The sequence below is a fragment of the Mesocricetus auratus genome, unplaced genomic scaffold, assembly GCF_017639785.1.
Source record: "Mesocricetus auratus isolate SY011 unplaced genomic scaffold, BCM_Maur_2.0 Super-Scaffold_100027, whole genome shotgun sequence".
NCBI classification, from domain to species: Eukaryota; Metazoa; Chordata; class Mammalia; order Rodentia; family Cricetidae; genus Mesocricetus; species Mesocricetus auratus.
This window is the reverse complement of record NW_024429208.1, coordinates 22,260,148-22,273,872: the sequence shown is the minus strand read 5'-3', so window position 1 is coordinate 22,273,872 and position 13,725 is coordinate 22,260,148. Positions and strand designations below refer to the sequence as shown.

The 13,725-nt window shown below is 50.5% G+C and overlaps 1 protein-coding gene across 2 annotated transcripts in view; it reads right to left on the bottom strand.

Moving 5' to 3' along the window:
• Hk1 (hexokinase 1) overlaps positions 1 to 13,725 on the bottom strand; it is an 89,167-nt gene that overhangs the window by 7,491 nt on the left and 67,951 nt on the right. For both annotated transcript variants that reach the window (XM_040732021.1, XM_005070906.4), the window contains 7 exons: positions 10,846 to 11,001; positions 8,759 to 8,992; positions 6,301 to 6,605; positions 4,859 to 5,007; positions 4,473 to 4,592; positions 3,071 to 3,166; positions 2,211 to 2,310 (listed from right to left, as the gene is read on the bottom strand). In XM_040732021.1, coding sequence (XP_040587955.1) covers positions 2,211 to 2,310; positions 3,071 to 3,166; positions 4,473 to 4,592; positions 4,859 to 5,007; positions 6,301 to 6,605; positions 8,759 to 8,992; positions 10,846 to 11,001 — 1,160 coding nt within the window. The remainder of the gene's footprint in view (positions 1 to 2,210; positions 2,311 to 3,070; positions 3,167 to 4,472; positions 4,593 to 4,858; positions 5,008 to 6,300; positions 6,606 to 8,758; positions 8,993 to 10,845; positions 11,002 to 13,725) is intronic.

Sequence of the window (13,725 nt, the reverse complement as noted above, 5' to 3'; positions counted from 1 at the left end):
TGGTTAGGTTCCATGGGAACCTGAAAGGAGTCTCACCCAGTACTGGTGGCTCCTCCCACACATCTCACTCCGCCCCCTACCCTAGCCCTGGGTTCCCTTCTCCAGCTTTACTTTTCCTTTGTAACTTAAGCCATTTTGCCCCCATTCACCCTGCCCCCGACCCCTATGCTCTCTTGGCTGCTGGTTCCTCTCTTGGCCTCTTGGGTCCCAGATGTCTTGGCTCATTTTAGCATCCTGTCTCTCTTCCATGCTGCTGGCCATGTTCAGTCTGGACTCTCCCTCATATCTACAACACAAACCACCTCAACCATACCCTGGAGTGGCTGTGTCCTCATTTTCATTCGATCTTGACTCAAGGGGTCTGGATTAAGGTTAGGGGAGATGCTGCAGTCTACAAACTGCACACACTGTAGCAGAGCCCTCAGGGAGGAGGCAGCTGTCACCTACTTCAAGGGTATGCCCCCACTCCTCGATGGCCAGACCAAACACTTAAGCAGAATTCCCAAGACGCTCCATTCCTCTGGATTGTTACTGTTTTCTCAGTTCCTTTCTACCCAAAGTATAAAAGAAAAAAGGAGCCCAGAAATAGAAGATGCAGAGAAAGCCAAACTGTGTAAACTGCATTTCTTAGCCATGAGAATTCTGAGCAAACAGAGCTATTGACGATGGCAAGAACTAGCTAGGTCGTGGCACCAGCTGCTCATAGTCTGTGCTGACCTGGACAGGCTTGAGCTCCCCCAGGCAGGAAGGTGAGGCCTGGCCTGGAAGAAAATATGCAGTCACTCTGGCTTTGCAGGTCTCACCTAAGCCCATTCACATGCAAAGGGCTGGGCAGGGCTGGATAGAGAAAGCTTTGCCAAAAGGAAGGAATAAATAAAAGTCTCAGGGGCAGATGCCAAACACCTTCCATTTGGACATGCTTCCAGATTTTCTGTCTTAACAGCAGTCGCTTGAAGATGCTTAATAACATACAAAAGCTTTCCTGGCATAGAGGGCAGCCTGAGAGCCCCATCCCAACCCCTGGACACTGGAAATGGTCCTGAGACTGCCGGGGTGACATTTCACGCTGTCCAAGGTAGTAGTTGCAGATGTTGGTGACGAAGGAAGTGTTGGGGGGGGGTGCAATGTTTAATTGCCAACTTGACACAACCTAGAATCAGCTAGGGAGACAGTCTTAATAAGGGATTGTCTGCATTGGGTTGGTATGGAAGACCCAGCCCACTGTGGGCAGCACCATCCCCTAGGCTCGGGTCTTGACCTGGGTAAGAGGGGCAAAACCACATTAAGCACAAGCAAGCCTATGCATTCATTTCCCTCTACATGGGTACTATGCCAGGAGCTGTTTCAAGTTCTTGTTACTTTGTAACCTGGAATTGGGAGCAAAAAAGGAACCCCTTTCCCCCTAGGTTGCTTGTGCTAGTCTGAATATCACACCAGCCAACATGAACATAGGGTGCTTCATTTTTCTAGCATCTTCTGGATGCTAGGTCAAAGGACTTTCTCACCCTAGTCAAAGTGCTTCAAGAATTTAAAGTCTTGGGCTAGGAAGACAGCTCAGCAGGTGAAGTATTTGCTGAGCAAGTGTGAGGAGCTGAGTTCAAATCCCCAGAACTCATGCAATCACTCAGCATGACAGTGTGTGCCTACAATCCTATCACCCACACAGCAAGGTGGGAGGCAAGCAAGAGATCCATCTCAAACAAGGTGAGGACCAACATCCCACATTGTCCTTGGACCTCCATTCACACTGCGTGGTACACGCATTCCTGCGCACACACTGTCCATAAATTACATGGACACCCGTACAGTTTAATGTGCTTGAGGCCCAGGCCTCTGCCAGGTTTGGAACACAAGGAAACAACCTACAGGGCTGGGGCCATTTAGACAGTGGCGACTGATGAATGATGCCCTTCCCAGCTAGACCACGGTCAGGAGAGGACATGGTCTCTGCTCCCTTTTCAGCCTGTGAAACTGCAGCACCAGGGCTCTTCCACACGGGCTGGTTTCAGACACCCCACTCCATCCACACATGACAGACGGTTCAATCATAACTGATGTGCAGCGGCATTATGGGATGTTGGGAAGGGAATGCTGCAGCCTTCCTCCAGTATAGAATTCTAGAGGTGGTAAACCAATTGTCTCCCACTAAGAACTGAGCTGCCAGATCTCTACAAACCGGGAAACGCCAGTGTCCCCTTCCGGACGCTTACCTACGATGAGTCCAATTTCACAAGTGGGTTCCTCATATGCACAGGTCATCATGGTGCCTACAGTGTCGTTGACCAGAGCCACTACATCCAGGTCAAATTCCTTGGAAGAGAAAGGGACATGGATCTAGGGAAGGGCTAACTTGGCCTGCTTTGAATCCTGCTAGCTCATGCTGTGGACTGGATGCTGCTGGGAACCAGGGTTGACTCCTTGACTGTGTTCTGTCCTTTGACACAGAGTAGCAATGCTGTCTAAGTCTATTCCAGCCAACAGGACGTCCACAGCAGTACCTGGCTGTATGGGCTCTTAGGAACTGCTTCTCTTTTTCCATCGCCATGAGTCATTTGGCCTCTCTTTGGCTATATCATCCTTTCCACACTTTTTTAATATTATGTACAGTGTTCTGTCTGCATGCATACATGCCTGCATGCCAGGCAAGGGCACCAGATCTCATGTTAGATGGTTGTGAGCCACCATGTGGTCGCTGGGAATCGAACTCACAACCTCTGGAAGAACAGCCAGTACTCTTAACCTCTGAGCCATCTCTCCAGCCCCACACTTCTTTATTGTGTGTACGCACACACACCACAGCACATGTTTGTAGATCAAAAGATAAACCACAGGAGTTAATTCTCTCCCTCCATCATGTAAGTTCTGGGAAGACTTGGTGGCAGGCTGTGGAACCATCCTACCAGCTCCCATATTATCCCTTAATGTTACTTTAATGCTGGCAGTGACTTGGGGGGATGCTTCTACCACTCCCAAATTACATGCTTCTGTGGTGTTCCAATTCTTCCCAAAAAAGCAAGCTTAATTTTTGTAAACCCTTCCCAACATAAAAAAATAAAAAATATTAAATTACCTCTCTCCTTTTTATCGCATCCTTCAGTAAAGTGACAACGTCATGACCCACACAGTCAGTGGCCTTGAAACCCTTTGTCCAGGTGATCAAGATTCCCTACAACAAGAAAAGCACCAGAAGAGCTTGGGTGAGTAACCCTTCTACAGCCAGGGGCAGCTGATGTCCTCCCTCAGGGATTCTGTATAATCATCTCCATCTGCCCCCCAATATGTCCACCCACCCCTGACCCGTCCTGGCACAGGGTTCTGATTCCCGCACTGGCACAGGAGATCCCTAAAAACAGAAACGGCAACTGAATGAAAAAAAAAATATATCAGGAGGAGGACATGACTACTCTGAAAGTATGGAGATGATTCTTGCTGTAGATATGAGGGAGAAAGCAGAAAGAGTCCAGGCTGAGCAGGGCCAGCAGACTAAACAGGGCCATGAGAGGAGAGGGGGAGGGAGAGCAAGAGAGAAGTCACCAACCAAAAGAGGAGCCTGGTATAGCCAAAATGGCTGAATTACAAGGGATCAGCCTCGGGGGAGGAATGTTTAGGATAGGGGGTGGGGCGAGAAGTGCTGGGAGGAGTCATAGATACTGAGTGAGACCTAACAGTAACCTTCACCCATCCATACCCGTTAGTTCCCAGTGGATACCCAAGCCCCATCTGGGACCCTTTCACCCTATAGCTTCAGCATTTATCTAAAGGTCCATTCTAGCACAGAACTGTGCCAGGGCCTGTAGGTATCGAGCTCCTTGCCATACAACCAGCCAAAAGGAAAGCCCCTAAGGACTGAGGATGAGCGCGCTGGCAGAGTGCTTGCCTATACAAAGCTCAGGGTTCCATCCCAGCACAAATAAGTCAGGTGTGGTGGTGCATGCCTGCCACACCGACCCCTAGGAGTGGCCATGTGGCTAAGGTGGAAGCCAGCCTGGGATAAAGGAGTTGGATAAAAAAAGGAGTGGGGTTGGGGAGGAAGGCAAGAAGAGCTAGTGAGCTTCTTAAGTGTGCAAAGTTCTGTAACCAAGGTGACGGCCGAGGGCACAGGAGAACAGAAGGGCCCCGAGGTTCTCAGAAGAGGTGGCTCCTTCTTTTTTGGTTTTTCAAGGCAGGGTTTCTTTGTGTAACAGCTCTGGCTGTCCTGGAACTGGCTCTGTAGACCTGGCTGGCCTCGAACTCACAGAGCTCCACCTGTCTCTGCCTCCCGAGTGCAGGGATAAAAGGCGTGCACTGCCACCTCCTGGCAAGATGGCTCCTTTCAACAATGACAGGAGAGTAGTCTTACGGTGTCCTGGGGGTGACCATGAGACATATAAGACTGTCCCAGGCATCTAAGGATAGCACTGAGGTCAGAGAAAACCCTAGCCACATGAAGTCAGCTCTGTCAGAAGTCTGCTGTCTGCAGGCAGGAGACTCACACAATCCAGGCTCGTCTGCTTGCAGGGAAATGAGAAGGTGAAACCCAGAGGCATCCGGGGGCCTTTGATCCCCATGTAGTCCAGGAAGTCGGAGATGCAGGAGACGATGTGGTCAAACAGCTTTAAGAGATAAGAAATGGGTTACCCAGCTTCTCTTTGGTTTCTCACTCTCAGCATGCAAACACACACACACCCTTTCTCTAGGAACCCCGACCATTGGAATATCATGGGTAAGGCACAGCACGAAAGACCTGATGCTTTAGGGCCCCAGGGACACAGCTACACTGTCCCATGGCAGATATGGGTTATCTCATGAGCGCCACCGATGCCACTGGTCAGGTGAGTGACGTGCCCTCGATAGGTGTGCACACACAGGTCCGCCTTACCTCTTCCCCGGTACCCTGCATGATTTCCACAGGGATGGAGTAGATCTTGTTATGCATTTCCACTGTTCTCTTCTTCCCACTGCGGATCTTTACCAGTAGGACACGGAAATTGGTTCCTCCAAGATCCAAGGCCAAGAAGTCACCATTCTCTGTCACAAGGGGAAACACAGAGGAAGCCACAAATGGCTAAGTACATCTTGGTGGCCGGTACCCGACCCCCACCTCCAACTGTCACCCATCCTGAATTTCAGGGACTGCAATGAATGCTCCCTGAGATATAGAGCAAGGTCTCAAAGGAGAGAGAGACTCTTGAGTCACAAGCTGGGCTGGCATCAGAAGGGTGGCCCCAGGAAGTGAACTAACCAGGGTTACTTCAAAGCCCAACAACAATATCTTGACTTTAGTGACCCTCATATAAAAATACACATTATTTGTAACAATGTATGCAATCTAAAAGTGGCCAGAGCCCTCCTTCCCTCTTTGCAATGTGGGTATACAGTTCTTGCAACTGAAAATTGGAGGAACCTATTTCTCTTCTTTTGGAGTTCTGGGGCCCAAGGGGTGTGGCATGTGAAAAGCTAAGCCAGTCCTAGCCTTGGCTTCCAGATCCTGCTTCTACCCAGTTGTAGAGCTCAGTGACCCACTAGTGGGAAAGCCATGGCCAGCCACTGTGACCCTGGGTATCCAGAAAAGGTTGAGGTTAGCCTCTGCGTTGACTCCCAGCAGAGACCAGCAGAGCCTCGCCTGGATGAACAGAATTGCCTGTGGCCACTAGTGAATGGTACTTGATGTATGCCACTAAAATTGGGAGTGGTTTATAGTAAAGCAATAAAAAAACCTATCTGTAAGATGAGTTTTCTATCCCAGTCATTATTCTGAGGATCCACTCAAAAATCTCTTCAGTATTGCCACAGAATCTAGCCTTAGTGAGGAACAGGATGCTTCTCCAACCTACCTGGGAAACAAAGCCCCAAACCTGCCTTCTTCACACATACTAGTACTTAAAAAGGAGAGGACTGTGTGTGTTCTTCTGTTGGTCTGTCTCATGTAGCTGAGGCTGGCCTCAAACTCCAGAGCCTCCTGAGTGCGGAGATTATAGGTGTGCACTACTATGCCTGGACTCCCATTTTCCAGTCAAAAGTGGTTTTACAAAGAGGGTCCCACCAGAAGAATTGAATTGTTCTAAGCTCCAAATCTCTCTCTCTCTCTCTCTCTCTCTCTCTCTCTCTCTCTCTCTCTCTCTCTCTCTCTCTACACACACACACACACACACACACACACACACACACACACACACACACACACTGGGGTAGGTTAAGAATCCAGTCATTGTCAAATTAGACATAACCAGTGCAAAAGCATCCTTGGGAGAGTCCAAAATGTCCTGTACCCAGTCCCTCTGTTCCTGGGACAGAGGTGTGGCAGTCCCAACAAGCCCTCACCGGATCCATCCGGGATGCTCCGGACATAAGAAGGCAGCATCTTGACGGTAGCCTTGCTGTGTGTCTCCTTCTTCAGCCCTGTTTCCATCTCAGTCCGCATCCTTTTCTTCACCTCCATCAGGGTCTCCTTGGAGAGACGGAAGTTGGCCAGGGTTTCCTCAATCTGCCGGTGCTGCTCGGCCAGGCGGTAGGCCACTGCGGTCACCATGGCAGCACCCTTGCCACTGCCACTCTCTGAGAGGAGGAAACGCACATCGGAGTCAGGCACCAGGCGCCTCAGGGTCTTGTGGAAACGCCGGGAATACCTGAGGGAGAAGGTGGAAGCTACTTGTTGGGGACGTCTGGTAACTCTCCAGTCAGCACGCCTTAATTCCATTCTCTACTATTGCTGTTTCTTTACATCCCACACACCCCCCACACCCCACATACATACACAGACACGCCCCACATACATACAGACACACACACACACACCCCCACACACATACACACCCCCACACCCCACATACAGACACAGACACACAGACACGCCCCACATACATACACACCCCACATGCACACCCACAGGAGATTATCCAAAACTGCTTATAGCAACAAGAATAACAAAAGGGAGGACTTATTATTTTATGAGTATTACCTATGAAAAAAACTCAAGGGTCCACACCATCTTGTGTGAAGCAGGAGGACTACCACTAGCTCCAGACCAGCCTGGGCTACATAGTCAATTCCAGGCCAGCCTGGGCTACATAGTCAATTCCAGGCCAGCCTGGGCTACACAGAAAGACTTTGTTTCAAATGATCAAAAAGTGTGTGGGGGGGAGCAAAGGCAAATGCTTCCATCTGAGAACAAGGGGGAGCGAGCGCCCACTGCTGCAGTGGCAAGTGACCTTGAGCCAGTATTGACCTTGAACTCAATGGAGATCAATGCCTGAAGGCACAGAATGCTGAGAAATAAATGGGTTCAGTGAGGAGCTGTCATAAGGAACTGGCCATGAGGCAGGGCTCAATAACCCCTCTTGTGTTTTGTTTTTATTTTCACTTGGCTCTTCCCTTCCTCCCCAGAAGAAAAGCTTAGGCCCTCGTGAGACACAGAACTTGTGGTCCTGCTGTATAAGGCTGTCTGCCAAAGGAATCAGGAAAAGCCCTTTTCCCAAAATACTAGCAGACATCGCCTTCCAAGGAATGGACTAAGAATGACTCCCTGTGAGTTCGAGGCCAGCCTGGTCTACAGAGCGAGTACCAGGACAGACTCCAAAGCTACAGAGAAACCCTGTCTACAAACAAACAAACAAACAAAAAGAATGGCATAGTTTTCTATTTAAATATTTTTAAAATATGAAAAATAACAAAATTGTGAACTTGGAAGGGAGCATCGCCTGACGAGCCTAGCACGCTTGCCCCTCAGCACCCAAGAGCTACTTCAACCCAAAGCAGCATTTGTGCAAGCATCCTTGAGGCTGAGAGTCTGCGAGTGGGCGACACAAACGCGTGAAGGAGCTTAGGTACTACACTCACACAAAAACCACACCACAGGCAGATGTTGCAAAAACTCCGCGAAGACTCAGAATTTACTTTCAGCCATTTAAAAAGTCTCTAGCACGTTTTCAATGTCCAGGGAGATCCTTGATGCTCAGATGGGCCAGAGTGGTCAGCAGGCAAGAAGGCACCTCAATAGGAAGGCTCGCCCGCTCTGGAGAGATTTCTTCTCACTACTCTACCTCTGGCTCTCAAAAGCCAAGAGCGGGCATGTGCCTGTTTAAAGCGGCAGGGTCTGAGGGGCTGGTGGATTTTTACCAGAAGCTTCTAAAACAAGAACATGGATGCCACCAGTCTTGGCAGCACACACCTATAATAGCATTCTGGAGGCAGAGGCCAGAGGATCAGGAGCTCAAGGCCAGCCTTTGCTACATCACCAGTTTGATAGTCTAGGCTACATGAGACCCTGTCTCAAAAAAAAAAAAAAAAATCAAAAACAAAACAAAAAATACTGCCACTACTCCTACCACCAAATTCCAGCTGTTTTGTTTTGTTTTTAAGACAGGGTTTCTCCATGTAGCTTGACTGTCCTGGAACTTGCTTTGTAGACCACACTTGGCATCAAATACAGAGAGATTCACCTGCCTCTGCCTCTGGAGTGCTGAGACTAAACCACAGTGTCCAGCCCAAGTTCCAGTTCTAATGGGGATGAAGTCCCTCTGGGTAAATGCAGCCAGGCTGCGGACACACCACACCTCTCATTCCTTCTGGAGATACCTCTATCTCACCTTGGGAAATAAGAGACCAAAAAGGACCTGCAGAAGCAACATGGACGGGTGCACTGAGGGCAAGGTGTCCCAAATGAGGCAACTCTTACTTAGCCTTGCTCCCCAGAACCGGGCCCTGGGTACACACATCTGCCCTCTGGGGGAGGGCCTTGGTCTCACTCGGATGAGGGAGCTGACACACAGGGTGGACTCACTGTGGGTGCATCTTGTAGAGAGAACCGTCCACACCAACTGTGGTCCGAAGCCTGGCTGTGCCCTTGTTGTCACGCAGGCGGTTCAAGATGGCCCCGAGCGTGGCAGCCACTAGGTTGGCTGAGCGGAAGGAGACGATGGTGCATATGTGCTGGACCGAAACACAGTCATCGTCAGATGGCTCCACTCCCAAGCGGGTTAAGATTTCCTTGGCATTGTGAATGCCTTCCTTATTCCTGTGAGGTGACGAGAGGCCAGACTTTGAGTTCGGGACCATGCAGGCTGTGGAGGGCAAGCGCCCGAGTTGGGAGGCAAAGCTGGGGATAGCAGATCCCACCATGCAGCCTGGCATGGCCGTAGCTCTGTGAGATGCCTGGGGTGGGTGCTCTTGCAGAAGAAATATGACTGGTGGAAACACTGCCAGGCCGGGCATGTCATGCCGGGCTTGGGAGAGGGCTAACGGCACACATGGACTGTGAGCAAGCGGAGAGAAAGAGCTGTTTCTGCCGCCGGGGGTTAACGCTCACAGGGAAGGGGGAGAGCCTCCCCTCATGGAGGACCTGAGCTGCTTACACACATGTCCTGGTGTTTTCTGTAAAATTCTAATGGTTTCATTTCATTCAGAGGCACTGTATAGATTTGTTGTTATTGTACTTGGTTAGTCTTTAAAAAAAAAATCATCCCTTCCCCCCCCCCCCATCTCATTGGTTCTTAGTAACCAAAGACCAATGGGAGAAACAGGCCAAGATGAATAAGGCAGGCACTTCTGCATAGACTTCACCAGTTACAGCACACACATGGAATCCGAGGACTGGGCCGAAAGAGAATGAATGACCCCATGACAAACGCCAAGACACGGCTTACGCAGCAAGAGCCCGGGAAAGCTCTCACCCTCCCGGCAGCCTCTTTCTTTAGCCACAGAGACAGCTATCCTTAAACTGTCAGAGCCAAAGCAAAGCTCCACTGGCATGATCTAAGTTTCCAGGACCAGTGCGGGCACAGTGCAGGTAGATCATGTGGGGTCAGATGGCCTGGAGCAGCAAGTGGCCTCGTGTCTTTGCCAATGGCCTTCCATGGCTCCACGAAGCCTCCCGAACCCCATGGACACAGAAGCTGTGCACAGCACAGGCATCCTTTAGACGTGGTATTCCTGGACCGCACCGTACTGTGAGCCTCTCAGTATGCAGGCCTGTGCCTGCAGCAAGACAGTGGATTCTGAGCATTACAGGATGCCAGACGGTAGAGGGCAGGATACTGCCTGAACTTTCTCCTTTTATATCTACCTATTATAGCCAGTATTTCCTAAATCTGAATTTTAGGGAGCATGGCTGTCCACAGGCATTGTCTGAGGACACGTAGAAGCAGGGAGGTGGTTTGGGCTCCAAATAAGTTTTGGGGAATGTTGGGTTAATCACAGTGATCAGGTTTCTTTAGTATTCTAGTTAATGAATACTATAAACTAGTATTCCCCCAGAACCATCCAGTCATTGACTGGAAGCCTCTAGGTTCCCAAGAGGGAATTCCAAAGAATCCAGGCCTAGGTTTGGTCAGTCTCTTGCTCAACACTGAAATCATCAGTTTCCTTGACCTAAATCTTACCCAGAGCGGATGGGATGAGGGTGAACACGGTGAGTGAGGTGTGTGTGTGTAGTGGATGTGTGTGTGCTTGTGGGTGGTGTGTGAGGGTGAGGAAGAGGGCACTGATTTTGAAACTAGACAAGAAAATCATCCATAAAACACTGTCCTAAGTTATTTTTCTTTTTAAGATTCATTTGCTTTTTATGTCTGTGGGTGTTTTGGTGCACCACACGCATGCCTGGTGCCTGCAGAGGCCAGAAGTTGGTCTCCTGGAGACAGATGATTGTGAGCTGCCATGTGGGTGCTGGGGACTGAACCTGCTCAGCCATCTCTCCAGCCCTCTAGGGTGTTTCTTGAAAGACTGCACCAGAAAGATCGTGCAGGGAAACCAGCTGGAGAGGTTGTGTGAGGGTGAGGGGATCCAGACAGCCCGGTCCCTGGAGAAAAGCTGCCCCCGGCACTTAGTCTCAAGAGTTAGCAGGCCTCCGCCTTTCTCCCAGATGGTACCTACTTTTCAATGGCTGACACGTCACTAGTGTTGAACTTGCCCCTCGTGAGCAGCTCTGGAGTGATGCGCCCTTCAAACAAGAGGCCTTCCTTGGCCATCTTCACCAGGATCAGCCGGACCAGCTCCCCCATGTACATGCCACTGACCATCTTCTCGAACCTGCAGGAGGGAGGGAACCCCATAGGCATCTTTAAGTTCCCTCTGTCCCAACGCTGGGGTCAGCATTCAAGGAGGGAACAGCAGAAAAGCAGAGGGGACCACTGCATCTCTCAAGCTCCCAGTCTCCGTCGGTAGGCAAGGTCACGTGTGTGATTCAACAAGGGACGGACGGACGGACGGACGGACGGAAGGACGGACGGACGCTGACTCTAGACAGGGTGGCCACCAGGAGGATGCTGCCAGGCAGGCACAGGCCAGGCGAGGAAGGCTGGCTGCCCGGAAGTAGGGGACATTGGGATTTAGAGTAGAGGTGGCAGGTGAGAAGGACCCCACACAAATGAAAGGGTCACCTTTTACACCACTGCGTGAGGTGCCTTCCACAGGGCTCTCATTCCTAGTACTTTATCACATGAAGGCAGCCAGGAAGTGCCCAGCTCAAAAGAGGAAAATCAGCTTCTTTAGGAAGGTGGGGGAGCTGTTCTTCACAGGGAAAAAGGCTATTTGTGCATTTGTTTGGTTTTTGATAAGATAACTTTTAAAAAATCATTAATAGTTGGGGGGAGTGGTGCACGCCTTTAATCCCAACACTCCAAGAGGCAAAGGCAGGTGGATCGCTGTGAGTTTGAAGCCAGCCTGGTCTACAGAGTGACTGCCAAGACAAGCACCAAAGGTACCAGAGAAACCTGATCTTGAAAACCCAATATATTTAATACACATATGCATACGCATATACATTATGTGTTGTCTGTGTGCCGAAGTATATGTGCCCACAACGGGTAGTTTTGAGCTTCCTGGCACGGATCTTGGGGCCTGAACTCAGGTCCTCTGCAAGAACAGTGTACTCTCTTAACTGCTGATCCATCTCCCCAGCCCCGGTGCATTTGTTGAGTACAGCCTTGGTGCTTAATGACGGTGAAGACGATGAGGAAGATGGAGATGACAGGTGTCAGGGACCGCTGCACTAAGGACCTCAGTTCACATTGCCCAGAAGCTTCCAACAACAGGGGGCCCAAGGACCATTCTACCATGGAGAAGTTGAAAGCTCAGAGAGGTCAATACACCTGTTCGTGGAAGAACAGCAACAGCAGATCTGGGTTTGGAACTCAGCTGAGGCCAGAGCTGGTATGTAGCTCAGATCAATCAACTCAGAAGTCTGTCTCTATGTTTGATGGTTTGTTTTGTTTTTGAGACAAATTCTCACAAAGCCAGCCTGGTCTACAGCAAAGGATGACCTTGAACTTCCAATTCTCCTGTCTGCACTTCTTGAGGGATGGGATTACGGGCGTGTGCTATGAGGTCTGGTTTATACAGTACCAAGGTTCTGACTCAGGGCTGTGTGCATGTTAGGCAAACACTGTGCCAGCATTGCTACATCTCCAGCCCCTCGCATGATTGCCATTGAGAAATGCACGCTCCTTCCCCACTGGCCTCATCCTGACATCCAGGGGTGGGTCTTAAGTAGTGAAGGCCAATCAGCTCACCCACTGCTCTGACCAAACTCAGGAATGGACCAATCCCACAGCGAATGTGCTTGTGAGATGTGATTCCATATCTGAAGCAGCCTCTCTGGTCCAAGCACCATAGGGGAGCCTGTGGATGGAAACTAACACAGGCCAAGCCAAAGACTCAGTCTGAGGGCTACTGGGGCTTAATACCATATTTGAGTCAGATTCAGACCCAAGTATGGCTGGTCGGGGACGGGAAGGAGCCCCTAAGCCAAGCAGATCAGGGGACTCCTCTTGAGGGCGGCTGGTTGGCTGGCTAGCTGGCACCCCCAGAGCTGGCAGTGATACAACAAAACAATCTGTTCTCGTCAGTGCCATCCAGCAGCCAAAGATGCGGCTGGGCCCTCGAGCGCCCAGCTACGGCCTGTCAGCACAGCACACAGCCTCCTTCCAAACACAGTCTTCATTGTTCCCTGTTCCTGACAGGCCCAGGCAGGCCCACCCAGCTCCAGAGAATGGATGCTCCCTCTGTGGTGGCCTAGCTGTTCGGCTACTGTCCGGGCTCCTGCGGGAAGAGCCCTGCGGAGCCTCGGCTGGAATCCCTGAGCTGGAAGGCAAGCGGAGCCTGACTGCCAGGCTTCACATCAGTTCTGTTGCCACTGTGCCTGTCTAGGACTCCATTTCCTCTGCAGAGGACATGTGTTCATAGAGGTCCTGACCATGAGATCCGGCTTGCGATTGGCTGAGTGCTTATGACCTTCTTGCCTGTGCCTGGCACTTCCTACGCTATCTATATGTTCATTTGAGATGGGGGTCTCACGCAGCCTAGGCTGTCCTTGAACATACCTGTATAGCACAGGGTGGCCTTGAACGTCTGAACCTCTTCTACCACCTCCTGATGATGGGATGTGCCACTGCGCCCAGTTTATGGCATGCAGGCAGAGATATTGTGTGTGTGTGCGTGCATGGGTTCACACAGGGGGATTAGAGAGCAACTTCCAGGCGGTGGTTCTCTCCTTCTACCTTTACGTGGGCTCCAGGTCTCCGATTCAAGTCCAAGGCTTACACACTAAGCACCTTTATCCACTAAGCCATCTTGCCTTTAAAGGTGTGAACTCCTCGTGAACTCCAATCATGCATATCTGAAGGAGAGGGCAGGTTGATAGTGCAAGCCTGTCACCTCAGCTACTCAGGAGGCTGAGCCTGGAGGATTGTAAGTTCAAGGCCAACCTAGGCAACTTAATAAGCCTCTCTTTCAAAGTAAAGAACAGTTTAAAGG